This window comes from Aythya fuligula, chromosome 6 (assembly GCF_009819795.1).
Source record: "Aythya fuligula isolate bAytFul2 chromosome 6, bAytFul2.pri, whole genome shotgun sequence".
Lineage (NCBI taxonomy): Eukaryota > Metazoa > Chordata > Aves > Anseriformes > Anatidae > Aythya > Aythya fuligula.
This window is the reverse complement of record NC_045564.1, coordinates 15,825,389-15,848,098: the sequence shown is the minus strand read 5'-3', so window position 1 is coordinate 15,848,098 and position 22,710 is coordinate 15,825,389. Positions and strand designations below refer to the sequence as shown.

The following is a 22,710-nucleotide window of genomic DNA, read 5'->3' as shown; positions in this document are numbered from 1 at the left end:
TATCATCTTACACCTCATTCAAATAAAATATGATATTGTAGATTTTCAACATTGTGCTGCTGAACAATCTGGCTAACTGCATTAGTAATTTTATTACAAAGTTTAAAAATTTCCTTGAAAATACTGTATTTTCATAAACACCAAACTTCAACTTAATATTACAAAGAGGGTATTTTAAGTTGATTTAAAAACATTTGTGTTTTTATGTTGAAATTCCACAGACAAGATTCATTTAAGGTTTTTTATAGATAAATTTGCTGCAATGGCCAATGGCCTATGCAGCGTTCTAATGGATTACCTTCCTGGAATTGTTTTCTCCTTTTATTTTACAGGGAACTTAGAAGTATTCATCCAGTTATTTTCTCATTTTGTCAACAACTACTAGAATTTTTTTTTTTGACTGACAGAACAGAAACAATTATTTTGATCAGTAATTTACACATTAAGGAAGACAACTGAGCAATAGTGTAGATTAGGAAATGACAAATCAGTAACAATAGCTCTTGTTGTGTTCCAATTGTATTTATTTCTTTTGCAACACCTAACACATTTTATTAGTTGAGTGTTAAAAATAAGATTTTTACAGTCACCTTAGATATAAAAAGATGCCACTATAAAAAAAATACAAAAGATTTTGCGATGAAATATTATTATTATTATTATTTTTTAATTCAGTGTCCAGAAAACAGCCAAAGATTTTATGAGTGCTTAGAGTTCATCATGCTGGTAGACATTGTACTCCTTTGCTGATATGAAACCATCGCCATCATGGTCATTCTTCTTAAATATATCAGCTAAGATTTCATCATGTGCTGAGGGGTGACGTTTTTTGCCATCTCTTGCAAATTCTTCTTTCAAATACTGGCTTATCTAGAAGAGAAGAAATAAAAAATCAACTGTTGTGGCTTTTATATCAGTCCTCAGCAGCTATCTATCTTTAAGAGCATTGTCATATATGTGTGAGTTACTGTGACTGCTGTGCAGATGTCTGAAGTTTCTCTCCTACCAAGCTTGGGACTATTAATATATTAAAGCAAATATGTACATCTCACTGTACAGTTTGTGTAAGTATACAGAAGCTTTACATGATGAACTGCAAGAGAGGTAACTAATGTTAATGCTGATAAAGTATATCCGTAATTGTATAATCTATTCCAAATTAGTTATGCCACATTACCTCGAGTTCAGAGAGTTTCCTGTCACTGTCCTTGTCTATTTGATTAAATGCTTCAACACTGCGAGGTCCCTTATTTACTGCATAAAGTTCAATCTCAAAGATCAATGTTGCATTTGGTGGAATCTTGCCCTGTGCTATTAATAAAAGAAAGAACACATTTAAGAAATCAAACAAAATGTTCAGTGATCACACATATGGTAAATGCACATGTAAATTGTCTTATTTTTCCTACTACAAAAGACTATTAATATTCAGATTAAACTCTGGATTTAAATATTACACAGCTAGACAGGACGATTGTTCATGTTCTGGCAAAACAGAAGTGGCATGCATTGAGCAGGTAACTGTGTTACACAAATGACTTTAAGAGAGATTTACAAACAATATACTTCCCTAAAACAAAATTATATTGATCATATCAATTCAGGTACTTTTAAAAATGAAGATGTATATGATTTTGAGAAGAGTTTGTGTGTTGTGAAAAACAGCTATTTCTGAACTTCTCACTATTTCACATACTGTCTTATGATGGGGCTTATTGAGAGATAAATTCTATGATGTTTAACTTTATTTAATATTTGCAATGTGATTTAAAAGATTACTGTACTAGGCTGACACTCGTATGTATTTTCTTTCTGAAGAAACAAGCAGGTAATATCAGGTTTTACAAACTTACTATGAATTATATCTATGGCTAAAAGGGCATTATGCAAAATGATGATTTGAATATGCATCTCACTAGAAAGAAGCAATAATGTGTAATTGAACTGATTCACCAAAACAACAACAACAACAACAAAAAACAACCAAACAAACAAAACAACAACAACAACAACAAAGAGAACTACTCGAATATTTTATCTGGTCTCTAGTAAAAAGATACCGAAACATGTTAGACACTATTATTCCTGTGTCAGAGCATTTGCCTATAAGCATAGATCATTGCATCATGCATCTAGCTAAAACAGGAACTGGAAGAGACAAGAATAAATTAATGAGGTCTGAAAGTAAAGCCAAAAAAGCATCTAGAAATTGTGCAGTGTAAAATTAAAATGTAAACATGCAAGCTGTTTCTATTCGTAGCCAAAGCTAGTGAGCATGACATTGTAACCTCAGAATTTTGACAGAATTTTGAGCTTGTGACCATCTTTCATAAACTTGTTTATAAGCACAAGGCAAACAAAACTATTACTTGCACTTCTCATCTAAAATATCTGTATAAAAAATGACAGGCTTCAGAGTTCAAAAGATTTTAATCTTACAAGCTTGAATGTGTAGAATTTTTAAATATATCTGAACATATGTCATGGTTTATATACTATCTACTAAATAAAGATACAGTACTAGAATTCAGTGCCTGTAGTTTACGAATATACATACCAACAAAAGAAAGACATGTAAAGATTTAGAAAGCCACATGCATCTTTTCTAATTCAAGATTAGGCAGGCATCTTCCCCAACATGCAGGAATACGCTGAGACAGAGGACAAGTATACTGTAGGAAAGCAGTATTTTCTTGAAGTGCTACCTAGAACAAACAACGCTAGTATTAGATTTAAAGAATGTATTTTTGTATCAGTGTTTTTCCTTATTGTTACAAGACTTTTTTATTAAACATTACACTCAAGGGACAACAAATTATTCCTACTAAACTTCATTGGCTAGAACAGAATTGTATCAAAGACAGAACCAGTGCACATGATTCTAACACAATACCATTGCCAAATAATTACTACACAGCAGGAACTACCTTTTCAGAGAAACTACTACGCCCAAGCCAGAGCTGAATTTAAGTTATCTGCAACTGAGTACTGACACTGCATAATGCTCTTACTTGAACATTTTTTTTAAATGGACTGCACACTTAAGCATCATAAATTCAAACCTGATTTCAGAGCAATAAAACAAAGCAAAGTCAAAATTCAGTATTTAAAATCTTTTTTTTTACCGTATCCTTGCTGTCCATATGCTAATGATGGAGGAATGATCACTTTCCGTTTTTCTCCAGGACACATATTCATCATAGCAATATCTAACCCTTTTATGACTTGTCCAACACCCAGAACGAACCATTTTGGATGACCTTCATTTTGTGTCCGACTATTAAAACAATTGTGAGTGGATAACAATTAATTTAGCATTTTTATTTTTTAAATGACTTTAAATTAGCAGTTGGTAAAAGCATGCATTAAATTATTTAAACGCAAGAACATTTAGAATGCAAGAATATCCTAAGTCTTAATGCTATTTTTCTGCTACACTCACAATTTATTTAAGGTCAAATCTTGATATGTATAAATGGTAACCTCCATTTGAAATCACAGGACATGTAAAAAACTAACTTCTTACTAAAACCATTCAATCCTCCTGATGAGAGAGGCTGCATGAGAAGTGTTACTTCAGGAAGTCTGTGAGAGGAGAGCTGGGATGAATTCACTGCTGTGAACTGAGAACGACTTCAGCTGCTCACGATGGGATGGGATGGGACGGGATGGGACGGGACAGAGCGTGCTACTGAGTGTTGGGGGAATGTGGAAACCTTGGCTACAGTGCTGTGTGCTCACCCGCTGCTCTGTTCACTTACAGCAGTGTCTGAGCCAGCTTCTGCTCAAAGGTGTCCCTCCTATGGGAGCTACACTGAGCTGTGAATGAGCAGCTCAAAAGTCAAAGGGCAGCACTAAATGTGTCAAAATTAGACACTCCAACAGGAAAAAAGTGTAAGTAAAATAGCAGTTAAATGTAGCATTATCCTCTATTGATTTTTTCTTAAATAATGCAAGGGGGGGGACGAATTAAGGTTGGGTAATAAACTAGGCCCATCAATGCCAGTCAGATCCGTGATATATGGGCAAGCAACGAGCCTGCCAAAGGCGGACTTCCCCTCTGCAGCTCTGCACAGCGAGTCCCGCCACTCTCGGCAGGATGCACCAACAAGAAAAGCAAGGCACTGTTAAAACTAAGACTAAAAATAAAACGAAGCTTCTGCACAACGGCTTCAGCAAAACGAGCAGAGACAGCCTGCTGACGGATGGACGGGACGTGCACGCTCAAACAGCAAGATGGGTGCGAGGAGAGCCCGGCAGCCTCGCTGCCTGCACAGCGGCCTGGTGTGGGGCAGCCGCCACGCCAACCAGGCAGAAGCCTGTACTGACATTTCTGTCCAAAACGACTTATTTCCAGAAAACCACCACGCGCTGGTTTCAGAAATCCTTCAGCGCTCAGCTTAGGGGTAAAAATAGAAAATAAAAAAGGCTTTGGGGGGGGGGGGGGTAGGGAGGGTATTAATATCAGCAGACGCTGCCCCAGCTGCCCCACCTGCAGTAGAACTTGGAGCCGTCGCTGGCCAGGAAGCCGTCGTAGTGCGCGTTCAGCAGGTCCCCCTTCTTGCTCTTGGGGCTGCAGCTCTCGGGGAGGTGCAGCACCTCTATTTTAACCTCCTCCTCCGCCGCCGCGACACCCTCGGCCCGCGCCGGGGCCGGGGCCATGGCGAGGAGGCGCAGCAGCAGGATGGGGACCAGGATCATGTCGCGGCCCATCTCGCTCCGCGCAGGCCGCCGGCGTGGCACTGCTGCGGCGGGGCCGGCTGGCTGTGGGCGGGCCGGGCCGGCTCCCGGGGCCGGCCCCAGGAAGCGAGGGGGACGTCTGGGAGCGCCCGGGGGGGGGCGCGCATGGGAGGCGCGGAGCGCCCCGCCGGCCGGGTGGCGCCGCCGGGGCCGCCGCCGTGCCGGGGCTGGGTTGAACCGAGCCGAGCCGAGCCGGGCCGGGCCGGGCCGAGCGGCTCCGCCTCCGCGCAGGGAGAAGCGGCGGGGACGGGAGGGGAGCTCCCATCCCCGCGGCGGCGGCGGCGGCCGCGCTTTCCCCGCGGCGGCGCAGGAGGATGCGGGGCGGCGCGGGGCTGTGAGCGATGGAGGGGGCCCTGTACAAGTGGACCAACTACCTGGCGGGTAGGCGCCGCGGCCGGGGCCGGGGGCGGCTCGGGGCGGCCGGGCCTGCGGCGCGGCGGAGCCTGCGTGAGGGGCGCCGGGCTCCGGGCAGCCGGGGCCGGCGGGGGCTGCGGGCTGCGGGCTGACAGCCGGGTCGGGGGCTCTGCCGGGCGGCCCGCGGGCGGCCGCTGCCTCGTGCGGCTCGTTGCGGCTGTCGCATCTTTCCCCTCCATCTTATGCTTGCGGCGCGCAGCCCGGCCGGTGTCCCCACGTGCGGCTGAGGCGTCACGCAGGGCTCGGTCTTTAAATGTTGGGTGCTAAAGGCTTGCCGAGCCTGGGTTCTCTTGATTCGGCCTGGGATGGTCATTTTTTGGACTCTATGCGACTGTATCCTAACCTGTGAAATACGCAAACAAAGTTTGGTTCTGGAGGACACGTTCTGGGTAAATGTGTTTTGTGAAGTGCTGTGGGCAGAAGCGCACTAAAGGCCTGCGTTTGCTGTCAGAAGTGTTCGGTTCTCCCTCTGTCATAACAGAGTCGTCACCTCCCCCCGGAGACAGCAGTGGACAGGCTGTACTTCCAAGGGGAAGAAGATTCCTCTTCTGATGCTGTACTTGTGCCTGTAGAGCAGATCAGAGCCGGATCACATACTGTGCCTCACCAGGCCTCTTCAGTGGTTTTGGCAGTCTGTCCGTACCTTCTTTGCCCTCTTGGTCTTCGTCTGTGCTGTTTTTTTAAGTTCGGTGAATTCAGGTGTTGAATGCGGAGTGGTGTAAAACTCAGTTCTGAGCGTTTATAAAGTGCAGGCCCCACACTAGAAGGATTGTGTGCTTGCTTGGAATTGAAATGTACGTAGTTTTGTATTTTTCAGAGGAAATCCACATCCAGGTATACTGGCCTTCCAGTGAAAGGATTCCATACTTGTGCTGGAATTAAATAGCTGTTAGATTAGATGTTTTGGTCACTTCACAGTGAATGCGGGGAAATAACATAGTGGAAAAAAATGTGGCTAAGTATGAAAATGACTGCAAATTTCTTTTCAAAATAGAATGGTGTTTTTCACTTCCATTTTTGTGACCAGAAGTGATTCAGTGAAAGGTAAAAGGTCATGGGTAATGAACCTTTGTGGTGTTTGATAAAAACTTACATGCAGCTAACTTCTACTAAAAGTCAGCAGCCCTCCAATATACTGAACTGCAGAGCCCTTCCTTCCATGTGTGTTGCCCAGCTGACAGCATCTGCTCCAGTTGCCTTTGAAAATTATAGTGTCAGAAATACCCGAGAACTTTCTGAATATGAGGGAAACTTTTTTTTTTTTTTTTAATAAAAAAAAAGCATATCAGTGAATTTTTTTAAAGTTGTTATCAACTTTCTTGTTACTCCGGTACGTGTTTTTGTAGCCAAAAATAGGCTGTGGTATTTGTGGTACTATTTACAGTAGAAGCCAAGCAGCAAAGGAGCTTGTTATTGTTGCTTGTGGAAAACATTATTTAGTTTCCTCCTTCTTACTTAAATAATAGATGTTCATCTAAGGACTTGTGAAGGAATTTATTAAATATTTTGTTGAATACAGGAAACCGTATTTGCCCAAATTCAAGTAAGAAGTGGCTTTGTTCTTTTACTTGCTTCTGTGAGGTACTGAGGTCTTTTAAATCCCTTGCGGATGTTTTTTTCAAAGCCAGCATAATATGAGGCTGAATTAATCATCCATATAGGGTCCCTTTTTATCAGAATAACCTTGTTTAGAAAGGCATTGACATGGGCATGCACTTAGGAGATAAGGACAGTGCAGAGTCAATGTTTTGCAACACAACATAGCTTAAAAAAAACATGAGCGCGTTTCTGAGCTGCCTTTTACATGAGGGGGTCTTCCATACAGTCATTTTATGGCAGTTTGCATATTACTTTATTGTAAGTTGTACATATAACTTGAAATCTTTCCCATGGGAACTGGGGTTCCTTGGTGTTTTTACTTTTTTTTTTCTTTCTTTTTTTTGTGAGAATGTGGATCTGCTTATTAATTACTCATCTGCATTTTGAATGATAAAGATGTTTACTATTATAGCTAACAAATAATATATAATAATAACTAAAAAAATAAAGTTTTGCATTATAATTTCCTTATCCTGGAACTCTGACATGATGTGATGTGGTCTGGTCCTGCACTTTCTGAATTAGTGTTAAAATTGGTAATGACTGCACGTGAGCAGTATGAAGCCTCTAGTGGATGACTGAGGAAGCCTCCGGTGTTAAGAGCGCGGTGCTGCCGGGTGGCTGCTGCTTGCTCTCTCGGGATGACAGGATGGTGAACACCGCGGACCACACTGTCATATCACCAGATGTGTCGAGTTCTTGGCTGCACAGCTACTGCTGTTCTGAGCCATAAGCCAAGCAGGAAGGTATACGCTTGGTCTGCAGTTGTAAAATAGAGGGAGAGTCTGCTCCCATCGTCTAGCCGACCCAGGCTGTAACAGGCCTGAGCGCTTGCTATCGTCTACTGGAATGTTTTAGTTCTAGGTTGTTTTTAGAAACCAAGGTGCTTTGCTAGGCAAAAACATTAATATCTGGTAGTATTAAAAAATAGAGTACCCATCCACTGAGTGTTGAGCTTTATGAAATACCTGTAAAATAAATTAAGAGATAAATGATTGTCAAGGCCCTCTCTAATTAAAATAAATCAGCATTTCTACTTGGTGTAATGCTGCATAGAGCTCTCAAAGAGAGTTGCATGTGCATGTGTAAACTGCTCTCTTTTGTAAACATAATGAAGCCAGAGATCATTAAACAGTTTTGCTGATGTAAAGCTGGTGAAAACAGTAGTAGGGGAGCTGGTCCTCACAAGTGGACTCTTAGTAATATAAGCCATGTCTCAGTTCCCAGCACAATTCCTGCTGTTAAATTGTTGACAGTGGAGCTGGGCTACTTTCAGAGAAAACAGTATGTCAGTAGTTAAGTGTAAAATATAGACATTTTCACTGAAATACAGGAGGCAGAGAGAGGTGAATGAACAGAGCAGTTTGTGACGACAGTCATTTATTTCTGGGACTACAATCTAAAGGAAGTCTGCCTGAAAAATATATTTTAAAAAGGATTTTTCTTCAGAGGTATGTGATTTATCAGTCTTCAAAATGGGATTCCGTAGTGGCTATATTAAAATTTTATTTTGTGGTAGAATGGAATATAGCGAACACTGAAATACTGCCAACCTTTCATTTAAAATGAATGGGAATGAAATAGCTGTATAATACCGGTTTGATTGTAGAGCAGCTCTGGTCTTTGGTACTCAGATTCTTAACTTCCTGGTGTGTCATGGGAGTAGTGTAATGTTTGCATCTTTTGTAAAAGTTTTAGCAGCCAAAGAGCTGAATTTAATTTGAAATTCAGTAATTAGACTTTTTCCTGTTTTTGATCTTGCTAGGTTGGCAGCCTCGGTGGTTTGTTTTAGACAATGGGATATTGTCGTACTATGATTCACAAGATGATGTTTGCAAAGGCAGCAAAGGAAGTATAAAGATGGCTGTGTGTGAAATAAAAGGTAAGGATTATGTTTCTGCTAGAAGAAATTTTAGCTGTCAGGGAGACAAGATCACCAATTTTGCATCACAAACTTCTCTCTCTGTATTTGTGTATTCATAGTCCAATGTCATTGCTTCATAGTTTACAGATAATAATGAAAGTGAATTAGGAATTGGGGACAAAGAAAAATGTTTTTGACACTTGGAGCTCTTTTTTTGAGATTTGGAACTCATCATATTATATGAATATAATGGACTGTAAATGAAGTCCACCTCAGTTCTTGTTTCTAGGACTCTGTAAATATTGTCCTTGTAACAAAACTCTTCATTTTCCCGTATTTAGATTGGGGTTGGAGTATAAAAGTTACTACAGATTCATGCAGTGAATTCTTAATGCAGTAAGGGAACCCCATTTTACTTGAGTGTAGCCATTGTTTGTTTAGTGTCTGTTATTCCTGCCTTTTCACTTGAGGGCATGGGCTTTCTGTTATTTGGCAGGAGCACATTGTGATTTACTGTATTACTGTCGTGTACTGTATTGCTAAATACTTTGATTTGTTTTTAATAAATAATTGTTACCAGATTGTATGTTTGTTTGTTTGTTTGTTTTTCAAAGTTGTTCTTTTATTCTTCTCTATCATAAGTTCATGCAACAGACAACACCAGAATGGAGCTAATCATCCCAGGGGAACAGCATTTCTATATGAAAGCAGTTAATGCAGCTGAAAGGCAGAGGTGGCTGGTAGCACTGGGGAGTGCAAAAGCCTGTTTAGCAGATACTAGAACAAAAAAAGAAAAAGGTATGTGTGTTACCTTGAGCATGCACAAGCTAACCACTTTTTCAAATGTTTGTTTTCGGGTAATGATAGCGCAAATGTTGTGTTAGAAATTGAGTACTATTGTCTTTAAAATATGAACTGTAATTATTCCTAGTCATCTGTAATGTAAATTTCCCCATGATGTATGAACTGTGCTAGCAAATGATGCAAATCACCGTGCTACATAGTCTGTTTTTGACTTTATTTTGCTGATCATAGGCATTATCACTTCTGTGTTTTCTGTATTGCCTTTCCATTTTGGATTTCTGTGCTGTCTTCAGATTTGTCCTGCACTTCATATCTGTGTGGCATTCTAGGAATGTTGCTGTGACCATATGAAGTATCAAATTCACAGCTGCCATGAATATGAGTTCTGTTTATTTCAAAGAAACCTGTATCAGTTGCTATCAGTTCAGACTCCTTTCTCTTCTACCGATATGCATGTCTGACTAGGAGTCTAACAGTTAGAAGGACAGGGAGTTTAAACTCAAAGTCCATGGGGTTTAGATGTCTAATTCCCTGGACCCTTTTTGAGAAAATACATGCATCTTAGTTATATGCCTAATATATTTTTACAGACATTCCGGAGGTGATATTCTGAGTCTTTATTCTGTCCACGTTATAAAAAATCATGTAAAAATCATGTAAAACCAATCACATGCTTCATTGTTAAAATTCCTAAATGTATTCAGCCCTGTCTTCCTTGACAGTAAGGCATCTAGAATTTCAGTATATGGGCATTGTACAAGTTTCCTTTTACTGGAGAAAAAGAACACTAAAACACACTGGATGACATTACCTCCACTGAAGGAAGTCAATATAACCCATGAGAATATATATATTTTTTGAATGTCTTGATGTAACCATTTACCCACTCTAACAGGGATAAATTTCATCTACTGATTTTTTTCCTACATTAGGCTGTAGCTAAGAAAGATTGCAACTTTATCTTTTCTTGTTATATGCCTCTGTCATTGTGGTCATTAAAGTCGCATCAGTTATCAAAAAGTACAAACTCTGGTGTCTGCTTCAAGTATAGTGCTTGATTCATTGCAGAATCCATTTTTTCTCAAATTCAAGTGATAGCTTAAGCAAATTTTTAAATCAATATTTAAATTTACATGAGAAGTGCACTTAAAAAACTAGAATAAATAATAAATGATATGCCATAAATTGACGTTTCCTTTATTTCTTATAGAAATAAGTGAGACCAATGAATCTCTTAAAACCAAAATGTCTGAACTTCGTCTCTACTGTGATCTTTTAATGCAGCAAGTTCATACGATACAAGAATTTGTTCACCATGATGAGACTCGTTCTCCTCCCAGCATTGAGGTATTGAATTTCTACAATGGCACTGGAGAACCTGATTACATAGTTCAACTAAAGTTTCTGCTGATATCTTATGCTTTTTTCCCTTCTTCTGAATGTTGGGAGATTTTACTCAGATTTAAGTCAGATTTTGAGTGGTTGTGTGTACATAATGCTGTCATTGATTATAAGTGCACAAAGAACCTGTATGATTTAATTTTAACCATAAAATGTATTAGGAATCAATTGTGTTATTGAGTCATTTGGTTAAAAGGCCAGAAGAGCTGTCACATCTGCTATACATATATCTTGTTTCAGATCTCTGTTAGGTGCAGGGTGGTTGAAACTATCTTGCTTGTCCATTCTTTACTTCCTTTAGGAGAGTATTCCATTTTGTTGTTAGTGAGAGCTAGTGTTACAGGTATCGGAAACCTGCAAAGTTTCTCTGAATATACACAAATAAAAGTATTCTAGTATTTCTGTTTTTGAATGAGAGTTAATGCTGGTCCTCATTCTTTATACTCTTGAATAGTGTGTGGAAAATACTGTTGTCCACGTCACTAAAAGGTTGGTGGTTGAAGCCCACCCAGGGACAGGGCTGTTCTTCCCTGGGGTTACCTTATTGTGGCCTTCCAGTACCTAAAGGGGGCCTACAAGAAAGCAGAAGAGGGATTCCTAATCAGGGAGTGTACTGATAGGACAAGGAGTAATGGTTTTAAACTAAAGGCTTTAAAACTAATGGCTTTAAACTAGACTAGATTTAGATTAGATATTTGGAAGAAACTCTTTCATATGAGGGTGGTGAGGCACAGGAACAGGTTGCCCAGAGAAGCTGTGGATGTCCTATGCCTAGAAGTTCTCAAAGCCAGGTTGGATGGGGCTTTGAGCAACCTGGTCTAGGGGGGTCCATGGCAGGGGGTTGGAATTAGGTGATCTTTAAGGTCCTTTCCAATCCAAACTATTTTATGATTCTGTGACTTAGAGCAAAGTAAAGCAAGGTGTTGACACTTTGTCACAACAGAGAAAATGGCTGTCAGTTTGCAACAGCAAGGTGAAATTGGCCTGCAGAATTGTTGCGCTGGAGTGATAAAGCTGTTCACATGCCATTCTTTTATTTCACTGACCTTCTGATACCAGATAGCTATTCTGAGAAAAACTTGTATTTACAGTGAAAACATTATAGCATCATTGGCTGATACCCTAAAAAATTCATATGTCAGAAAGAAATTAGAGTGCTATCACATTTAGTTGCTTAATCGACCTCAATGTAAGTGTACATTTGATTAAGTAAGTGGGAAATGGAAGTTATCCCTAGTTCTTAGTAGTAAAGAGTGATAAAAATAAGTGTGTATGGGGGGAGGGGGGGGAATTCTTGCTTATGCTTGTGCTTTCATTTATTTTCAGAACATGAATGAAGCCTCTTCCTTGCTTAGTGCCACCTGTAATACATTTATCACAACGCTTGAAGAATGTGTGAAGATTGCTAATGCCAAATTTAAGCCAGAGATGTTCCAGCTGCCTCACCCTGATCCCTTGGTTTCTCCTGTGTCACCATCACCTGTCCAAATGGTTCAGACATTTTAAAATACTATTTTTTCTAAGTGTCATGTAGTTGGTTAGATGTGGGGAAGAATGGCAAAAGACTATAGTATTGCTTTGTGCTATTACATCAGCAAATGAAGTCTTTACACTACTGTGATCAGTGCAGGTCCTAAATATTTTATAAATCAATACTTCTCTGTTACCAGTCTTCATTTGCTAGCGCTCACATAATCAGGGTAATTTGTCGCATGTGTCAAGACCCTGTTCTGAGATATCTCATAAACAAACGCGATTTAATTTTTCCTCAGTTAAACAGACAACTGCCTTGTGACTTGAAGCACTTCAGCAACATAGGTTATTTTTCGATGTATATAGTTCAAAAATGTTCATATTAATATAACATGCCCTTATTTATCGAAAAGGTCAATAATGGTAAAGATACTCGCATAACTCTTCATTACTAATTATTTCTTTTAGGAGGGCAGTGTACGTGAGATCATCTTAAATGTCTTACTGATAACATACATAGTTTCTAAGATAGGCTGTGTTGTAGGATTCTCTTGTGCGAGTCCCTTTCTTTGTACTTGGATATTACCCTTTAATCTTCCATTCCATCAAATAACATACAATTCTGTATGTCATTTGTATAACTTAATAACTTTCACACATAGAGATTTGGCAGTGATACCAGAAAAACTGCAAAGAATCAAGAGGCAGACTTTTGGCTTTATTGTGTAATGGAGAATTAAACTGGCTTTTGGTGGGGGAAAATACTTCAGCATTTCTATATCATGTCAATTGACAAATGGCTCTCTAACTAGATAGTATTCCGTGTAGTAAATTGCATGTCCTGTGTAAACGCTTTAAAACTTTTAATATTGGTAGCAATCCATCTATTTCCATATAGTTAGAACAGACTTCCCATTAAGAACAGTTATTTTTAATTTATATATATGTAAAAAAGAGAGAGATTACCCACCCTCTTTGTAGAGGCTGTAAATAGAGTATAAATTAGTGTAAGTATGTATACTATTCTTGAAAGTAGCTTATGGCATTTGTTTTTTCTTTCTAGATGAAGCGTTCCGTTAGCCACCCTGGTCCTTGTTATTCAGAAAGGTAATTTTCTTTTTCATTTTATTTTCTTAATTTCTTAAAACACCTCCCTGAACATTTCTTAAAACACCTCCCTGAACATTAAAAAAAAAAAGTATGAGAGAAATTTTTCACTTGGGAAAATAATAAAATGGCATAAATTGATCTAATTTTGAAAACAGGAGCAGATTATTGGTGTCAGTGGCAAATAATGGAGCTCATTGTGTCATAATGTCTCTCATACTTGCCCTATAAATATTTCTTCCCGCTAGAAACTTTATGCAAATGACTTCTTCTGCTGATTTCATAAAATTAGACATATGACTTAAAATGCTGTATTCTTTCTGGGTCAGTCTTTCAGAGTTCTTGAATTACCGTTTTCTGCTTGCAAACGCTGTATTAGATTTTTATTTCAATTTTCAGGCATTGAAATTGTGAAAATCAAAATGTTCTGTTGGCTGTGTTATTTTTTTCTTAGTGAAAAACATTATTGATATTAACAAACTAAAAACCAGAATTATTTTAAAGTATATTAAGTTTGTGTGGGTTGTTACAGAATTTACTTACTAATATATCTTGTTTCATTTGTAGGAATAATCACTCTGTAAAAGAACCAATTTCATCCCTTTACCGATTATCACAGCGACGCAGAAGAACATACTCAGATACAGAATCTTACAGTGATAGTCCCCTGGAAGATTCTCAGAGTGAGTTTGGAAAAGGGATGGTTTTCTTTTCTATCTTTCTGTAGAATTTATTACCCTGTTTACAGCGTATGTTTTAGTGCTGATATCAGTATAAGAAAAAAGAGTTGGTTGTAAGGTTGCAACATTATAAACCAAATCACTTGTGTAGATTTTTATGTAGCTGACTTTTTCTAGCTTTCACTCCTGTTGAAAAGGATCTTACAGCTGGAGCAGTTGTACTGAAATCAGTAGGACTGCTTGTAATCTAAAATGGAGACCCAACCAGAACAAGAGTGTTTGTACTAAGGACCTTGCATGAACATTATTTTGGTATGTGATGTGGTATACTGTTACTTGCTATCTGCTTGTTATTACTAAAAAAATTCGCCTTTCTTTGGTCTCTCTGAATAGGGGTGTGGTGGTTAATTTCCCCACAGTGCATTGCTGTAAGATCAGTCATTTCAGTGTCTGCTTGCCTGTTGTGGAGTGTAGCACTGTTCTGAAATAGTGCAGCCCTGGTAATAATAAATAAAAACAACCAAAAAAGTGATGAAATGATGTCATGTTCAGAATATTAGACCCTAATGGTTAGAGGGGCCTACTGAATGAGTTAGTATACAGTTCTGTCTTATTAAGTCTTGTATCTTACTCTCCTTTTGATTCCATCCTAATTTCTCTCAGGGAGACTTGACTTAACATGACTAATTCTTCTTGCCTAGTTCTGGTTTAGTCTTGCTTCCTTCTGGAGTTCCTAGTGCCTCATTTAGATTGAAAAACAAACAAACAAACAAACAAACAAACAAAAAAACTGGGGCCTATGCAGTGCTGAAAGTCCATGCGAGTCCAAAGAGGTACTAATGCTTTACACTATCACAGTGCAAGTATTTGCACTGCCACACCATCTTCTTGGTTCTCTGATGCTCATATACTGCAAGACAACCACCACTTCGAACTTACTCACCTGCCACCTGTTTAGGGTCTGCTAGCATCTATCCCAAGCTAGCATCTATCCCAAGCTAGCATCTATCCCAAGCTAGCATCTATCCCAAACTTAGTTTAGACCCCAGTCTGCATCTCACTGCCTAGGTAGTTGCAGGTCAGTCTTGCTTTCTGTAACCTAGGTCTGTTGTTAACATCTGGACCTTCTCCTGGGGTTGGTTACCCAGTCTGATTCTTTTCAGAATTGCTGAGAAGTCTTGTGTGTTTCTGCTAATACCCGACTTCTTTGGTTCCTTACTAGCTCTAGCTTCTAACTCACTTTCTCCCCCCCACCCCTCTTTTTTTTTTTTTTTTTTTTTTCCCTTTGTTAGAAACTCCCTCTACTACCTTTTTAGTTATCTTAGTTCATTCTCTTTCATGCCAGGTAGCCTAGCAATACTGAACTTGCAGGAAGTCATCCATCTCATTTTGATAATAGAAAATATTTTAATCAAATGCTTATTGATTCATCAGTTTTTCTTCTTCAAAAAATTTTTCTGCATCATACAGAAATTGTCTGCACCTCACAGACAAATTTGTTGTTCATAATATAAAAATCATTGTCTAAAAGAAAAAAGTTACCACATTTATACTAACTGAAAATTCATTGTGTCCGTCATCCTTGGCCATGGTATTAATTGAAGTATTTTTGGAGAAGTCCAATAGGAAATAGCAAATAGAATAACTGACAGATTGGATGAGGGTTTTTTCACTGAAATTTAAATACTTTTTGATATCTTCATAGGATCTGCTCACTGTTCTAGAAGTGCTGTCAATGGAGATCTGGTGGTATCATCAACCATTCCTGAAGAAAACAGATCAGTATCAAAGGAAAGATCTGAACTGGAAGAGACTTTCTCATCCTTTTCTTCATGAAGAAATTGAAAGTATTCAATTTTCTATAAATAATGCTATGCAAAGGCTGCTGTAATTATACTGTTGTTATAGAAAGTAGTCATTTCCCTTTTTAGAAGGATTTCTCTGCACTTTATAGAATAACATAAAAACTATCTTTGAAGTGTATTTTATCTTTATATAGTTTATTTGCAAGAGTATTTTCCTAATATTTCACAGTTTGAATGTGCATTTTTTGGAACGAATGATGGTTTAACAGATAAGCATCTACATTTGTAAATGTTGCTCTTTTTAAAGTGTGAAGGTCTTACTGATACATTAGTCAATCTACAGGTTAAAAACTTTAGCAAAAAGGTTTCTTTTTTTTGGAGAAAATGCAATTTGTGCCATGGGCCTGCTGGTCATTTGTACAAGCAATCTGCCTGGAGCTATGATAGCCCTGCAGTGGCATTTTTTGCCTGTATAAGGGCTGTGGGACTGGCCACTAATAGGTCTACTCTAGCAGCTTAATGGTAATTGACATTGCCTTCTTTAAAAACACAAGGATATACATAATCCGGTCCTTATTTTTAGCCAATGAAAGTAGAAATATTTAGTGTATTTTTCTAAACAAATATATGAAAATAACTTAATATGAAGCATTTGTATCAAGCATTGGATATTTAATAATTTTTATTTATTTATTCTTTTTTGCATCAGAATTTTTTTACCTAATTTCACTACTAAAGATCTGAGGATCTACTAAAGGCTTCAAAATGTCCATAAATTGTTTTTGGGGTGTGTAGCTAATAACAAGTAACTAATGCAACATGGCTAAGATTTACTCTGCTCAGTTGAGATGTATTTTCAGGAAAGTATTATAGAAGTAAGAGATGAACCTATTAGACCATGAAGCTGCTGTTGAAATGGGTATTTGTGTCTATGCATATTTTATTTATGACGTATTTATACAAGAGGAAGCTTGTGATTTGGTGACTTCTTTATATCATTTCAAGGTGGTATAAACCATGAGATGGATTCTGCTCTCAGTTACATCAATGTAAATTTGCATTTACTGTAAGTGAGATTGGATTCTGACTCTGAATAATTCATGAGTTATATGTAATAACAGTGCCTATTAGCACCTTGGTCCATAAGGTTGCTAGAGTTAGCATTGTAAACTTTGGGGGATTTTGTTTTTGGTATTAATTTAGGGATAAACTTGGTCTATAAAGTCTTAGCTGTAGAGCACTTTAAGCAAGCCATTTACTGTTTTTCATTTACACAATTCCTAAGTAAATGCACAGGGTTTTTTGCACTCAAGCACATACCAAAATCTGTTTTTATAAACAAGTCTTTAATTTGGTCTATCTTGTCTTCCTTTGGTGTATATGAATAATTTGGTGTTTGTTTAGCAGTGTGGAAAAGACAGATGGGCTTGGAATGGAAATTTTCATTATAAACTTCTGGTATGTTGATTCATCTAAATCAAAATAGGTCCAAGTGTTGAGGAAAATCATACAACCTGTTGCCTGTCTAGACTAACAGGTTTTAAACCATTATGTAGGGGTCAAATGGAGTTGAAGGTCTTATGTGAGTAAAGTTATTTATGGATACCAGCTCAGAGCTGTTATTTGTGCTCAGTTTTCATGCAACTAGCATTTGCATATCAGCCATACACATGCTTGTACATTTTTCCTGAAATTTTGCTTTAATGTATTCTGTATGACACTTAAGACAATTGTAAAAATAAGTATTAAAGATATGTTCAGAGAAGTAAACAACATATTGCTGAGTGTTTCATTGAATCATATACATTGTTTTAGAGCTCCTTATTGAAATTTCACTGAAGTTTCTTCCAGATTGTACAGAGTTAAGTCCATGCCACATTAACGGGTATCTATTTCTGGCTTCCAGCTACTACAGAAAAAATAGTTCGGACTCCACATTGTGCAAAAAAAGATCGATAAGACTGATTTGTGCATGTAGTTGTAAATCAGCATTTTAAATACTGATGATAAAATATTTGTAATAAGATTGGTTAGACACAGGTTGCAAGGCTTAGATTCCAGCACAATGGTTACTTCACATGGTACTTCAGTACCATGTTGGGTTTCTTTATGTGACTCAAGCTGTAATGATGTCTTAATATATATGCAACATGTTCTTGCTAAAGTTAGATCATCCTTTTTATCTACCTCTGCTAAACCCTATGACTAAAATCCTAAAATGTATTTAAAGAAAATCAGTGCAGATATGCCATCATGCTTCTGGTGTCAAGGATCTAAGAAGTAATTTTGGAAAATGATACTGTAGAAGAACCACAGTGGTCCATGTATGATAAGATTAGAAAACTCTATATGCCCTTTTCATTTTCAGGGTTAGGGCAGAGCTAATCAGTAATTGATAATTATACTGTTACTCCTTCTGGTGGAGAATAGGAGCTGAATGTCAACATAGGATATGTAATTGATGCTTCCAGTTTTGATCTCACTTGCTTCCGAAGAGCTCCCAGTGAAACCAAATTCATTTTTTAAAGGATTTATCACTTAAAGGATATAAGCATACTACATATACTTTGGCTAAAAGTGCTAATTTCTAGTTATTGACTTTTATTTATGACGTTTCTAACATTAGATGATTGGAAATGGAATGCACTTAAATGGCATACCAGCTTGTACTCTATGAAGAATTAAATAGCAGGCACTCAGAATAATTTAGAAATTCATGAATATTTACATTACAATGTTCAGAGCCTAAAACTGAAAATTAATGTTTGTATTTCTTTTCATTTGTTGTATGGAAGTATAGTAAGTAAGCTTACAGAGTCAGCTTGATTTCCTTCCTCCCCCGCCCTGACTGGTGGTCAGATTTTGGAATGCAGGCATTACTGTATCCCAAAACATATATAGATACATTGCAATGCATAATTTTTTTGCATTTAATTTATTTTAAAAATGACATAAGTATTTGTGTTACAGTTAATTTCTCAAACTGTGAACTTAAATTTTGCTCGTTACACCACAATCAGTATAGGTATTGTAGCTGTTGTTACTGCTGGTGCTGCACTTAGCAACTTTTTACAGAGGTATAATACACGAATGGAGGAAACTTCTTTGTCTGAAATCTTTTTTTTTTTTTTTTTTTTTGTCAGGTGATCCTCATTATTCAGCTTTAAAAGAGTTAATGTAAAACATGCCTGTCATTAACATTTCTTTGCTGACTACTTCCAGGGCTGAACCTAAGCATTTCAGATCAACCTCTAGAAGGGAATGTTACTGATTAAAGGGGAGGGGGTGTCGTTGAGTGACCAAAGCCACAGCTGCTATCCTGAAAATATCTGCTGCTTAACACTGAAGACCAAAGGATCATACAGATTATTATTTCACTTACAAAGCTCATCAGATGATTGTAACACCCTTAGAAATGTCACTGTCTCAGAAGGACTCAGCAGCTTAGCAGCTAGTTTAAGCAACGAAATGGTAAGAGATTCAGAAACTAAGCATTCTTCTACCCATACAGCAGAGCAACCTGTTCTTTGTTATTTTGTAGAGGAAGTCACAAGCATGACCAAGTTTACTAGAAAGTGAGCATACTGGGCTCCACTTTATAACATGCTAAAAGAAATGCATTACCATTTTTGTTCCCACTGTGTACAATACTGATTTGAAGGTGCCGTTTAGGAATTTAATTGCTTCAGTTGCCGTTTGAGTAGTTGTTAAGCCTGCATGAGCAATTCAGAATATTGTTTGGCAAGTGAGTGCCATAAGAAAGTAGTCGCACCATTTCCCTGCATTGCTGTCTGGTACCGTCTTTTACTTCAGGACAGGATACTGTAGGTACGTTTGTAGCCATATCCTGACTGTTCTTAAATAGTACTCATATGGGAGAGAGAGCTAAAAGTAAGAGCACAACTGTATTTTATGACTCTGTTTAAAAAACAAGCAAATCAAATACATTATGTTTAAAGAAAAGGGTAAATACATGGCTCCAAGGGTGTTGATTAAGGATGCCAAAGGTAATTCTTCTCAGTTCAAAGCAGGGGTGGGTGAGTCAGGATTTAAGAATGTCACATCCTTTCCTCCATATTCTCTTGAGCTAAATGTTGCTTTGGCTATTTCTGTATCTATCTTCACCTTCTTGGCTGCCTAGACATTTTCTGCGAAGTTTAGATGACAGTTGCAGAAGCAGGGTGCTGTTAACATGGGGCTGACTCATTTTTCTATGCACGATCATTGTGACATGTCATTCTTTGTCTAAATGTCTTCAGACACCAGTGCTAGGATATTCTTGTGAACTTGGTCCTGTAGTGCAATTGGTTTTGTCTTTAAACAGAGCGTCAGCCTGTAAAGTGAAAAAAATCCCAGTATTCTACCTGAATAGAGTAGGCAAATAATTTCAAATGTTCATGCTTCATTTTATGTATTTATTTTTATTCAGAGACTGCTTAATCTCTTGTCTGAGAATTGTTTTTGGATGTCTTCTATGAAACTGAAGAAGAATGAAGCTTTATGTTGTGACTTTATCAATGTCACCTCTACATTAGCTTTCATTTAGCAGTCATATAAAAAACAATGGCTCAGCAGGTTGGCATGTAGAATTATCTATTAAAATTGTACTCCAGCAAATCCTGTAAGTGCTTTAAATCCTATTTTTAGGCGCAGGAGTGACTCATCAGCTTAAAGTTAGGTGTGCTTGTTTAAGTACCATGCAGAGTTGAGGCAGCGTTACAGACAAGAAACTTGCTTATGCTGCCACACCAGAATGTTTTCCACTTGATCATGGAAATGTGTCGAGATTCAGTAGAGGACTCAGTAGAGGATTTCAGTGAAGACTGAATTTTCAATAGCATTTGTGGAATAGAATCCATGCTTAAGTCTGGAGTGTTTTTTTTTTTTTTTTCTTTTTTTTTTTTTTGTGTGTGTGCGTGTGTGACTATTACTTTCTGCTAAGACTACTGGCTTAGTCCATTTCTAGTGGTAATATTGTCAGATATAGGTACATACAAGTTGCTGAAACAAGGCTGGTTGGCTGTACCTGTGTTATCTTTGTGCATTGTTTTGAAAATTATTTTTTAATACCTGTAAGGGAATTAGAATGAGATGGCTTCTTGAACTTGAAAATGTCTGGATCTTGTCCTGACACAAAACTTAGCTTCTGAAATCTGTATTTTGACTTTAGATCTTGTTTCATCTCCATTTATTAGCCAGAGAGCAGCTCACTTTGTCTCTGGCTTTGTGACTTTAACACTATCCATGTGATGCCAAGCTTGCACCATGGACGATTTCAGCCCTGTATTGCATTAAGCTAAGATACCCTCTTGAGAAGCAAGTCTGTTTTCCCAGCTGGTGAATGGTGCTAGATCTTGTGTTTCTGTTAACCTAGGTAGGCTGATTAACATGGGGCTTGGGGGTGTTAAGCCTCTCACTGTACACTGCACAGTGTAAGTCCCCAGCTATGACAACATATATAGGAACGTTTCATACTTTGGCTAAAACATGTTCTCTTGCTCTTGGTAGGTTTACAGTGGTAGGAGTGCTGCAGTAGATGATTTTGAGGGCATTTTAACTTAAGCTGTGGCTTCAAATAGTGATTTTATTTATTTATTTTTAAGTACCTTAAAATTATTAAATACAAGCAGCTTTATGTTTAAATTGCCCTCTCAAATTCTATTACTATAAAATTTTCTTCAGAATTGATTTATAACCGTACTAGCTTCTCTGTGGTGGCCATTTGAAACGCGTTAACAACAAGGAAGATAAATGTCAGGTGAATGCTGCCTCCCCCCCCCCAGCCCTAGGGGTGGAACTGCCCTGCCTGGTAAGAGTGTAGAGTAGCAAGGACCAGGGAGGAGAGGTGGTGGATTTAGTAACAGCTTGGTACTTTGTTCTCAATACAGGGTTTGTCTCATCTAAGTTTAAAACTGCTTTACATCGGTGCTCGATGAAGTAATTAAGGTTTTCTGTTATTTGTTGTCTGTCTGTTACATGATACATAAAAAAATGTATTATTTGGATAGCTAATGGTTGATAGTATATAGGCTTATAGGAAAGAAAAAAGAATCGGTCTGTTTCTCTAGTGTGTCTTTTTAGGATAAGCTTTTAAACATACGACCTGTGTTCACTGCTTTTGACAAACTTGGGATCTTTCTTTTTAGCAGTATTTTTTTATGCTGGGAGTCATAATATACGGTGTTGCCAAACTCTTCTGCACCACTTACGAGACTTCTACAGGCTCTGAAGCAGTGTTGCATCACTCTGAGTTTTTGCTCTCAAGCTCTTTCTGCTGATCAGAGTGAATTCTAGAAGCAGAATTGCTCTTTTGAACTTGATAGTCTTTTCCCATAACCAAAACTGTGACCTGCCTGTATGAGATTTGTGATTTTCTCCCTCTGCCCCAGAATGTAAAAGCTCTGCTCCCCATAGGTGCGTCAGCTGATTTGAAGGGTGAAGAGCTGATAGGGTACAGACCCTTAATGACCCACAGCAGGTGAGAACTTTTAGGTCCAAGCAATTAGTCAATGGTCAACTAGTCTACACTAGCTGCAGCTGGCAAAAAGAGGAGCCAATAGCTGGGTTTCCTGGAGGCAGTTTTTAAACTGCTTCCAGCAGAGACCAGCTATTAAGAAAAGAGATTACTAATGTTTCCATATAGGGCATAGTGGAAGGCCTGGAAATGCACTCAACAGAGACATAATAAAAACAGCATAATGCTGCATAATTCTAAAATAAAAACATAAAACAGCATAATTCTAGCAAGTGCTAGAATTTATCCTTAGTGAAGAACCCACGAAAAATTATTTATTTATTTATTTATTTATTTTTGTTAGTCCTC

At 38.1% G+C, this 22,710-nt stretch overlaps 2 protein-coding genes across 2 annotated transcripts; one reads left to right on the top strand and one right to left on the bottom strand.

Moving 5' to 3' along the window:
* Positions 1–566: 566 nt before the first annotated feature.
* On the bottom strand, positions 567–4,735 carry FKBP7 (FKBP prolyl isomerase 7). Its single transcript, XM_032190160.1, has 4 exons — positions 4,493–4,735; positions 3,126–3,277; positions 1,178–1,311; positions 567–870 (listed from the first exon to the last, which is right to left on the bottom strand). The coding sequence occupies exons 1-4, from the start codon at positions 4,711–4,713 to the stop codon at positions 709–711; spliced, it is 669 nt and encodes a 222-aa protein (XP_032046051.1). The 5' UTR covers positions 4,714–4,735; the 3' UTR covers positions 567–708.
* A 229-nt stretch (positions 4,736–4,964) lies between these two features.
* On the top strand, positions 4,965–17,643 carry PLEKHA3 (pleckstrin homology domain containing A3). Its single transcript, XM_032190578.1, has 8 exons — positions 4,965–5,121; positions 8,519–8,635; positions 9,260–9,415; positions 10,632–10,768; positions 12,149–12,313; positions 13,359–13,402; positions 13,970–14,085; positions 15,788–17,643. The coding sequence occupies exons 1-8, from the start codon at positions 5,082–5,084 to the stop codon at positions 15,916–15,918; spliced, it is 906 nt and encodes a 301-aa protein (XP_032046469.1). The 5' UTR covers positions 4,965–5,081; the 3' UTR covers positions 15,919–17,643.
* Positions 17,644–22,710: the final 5,067 nt, after the last annotated feature.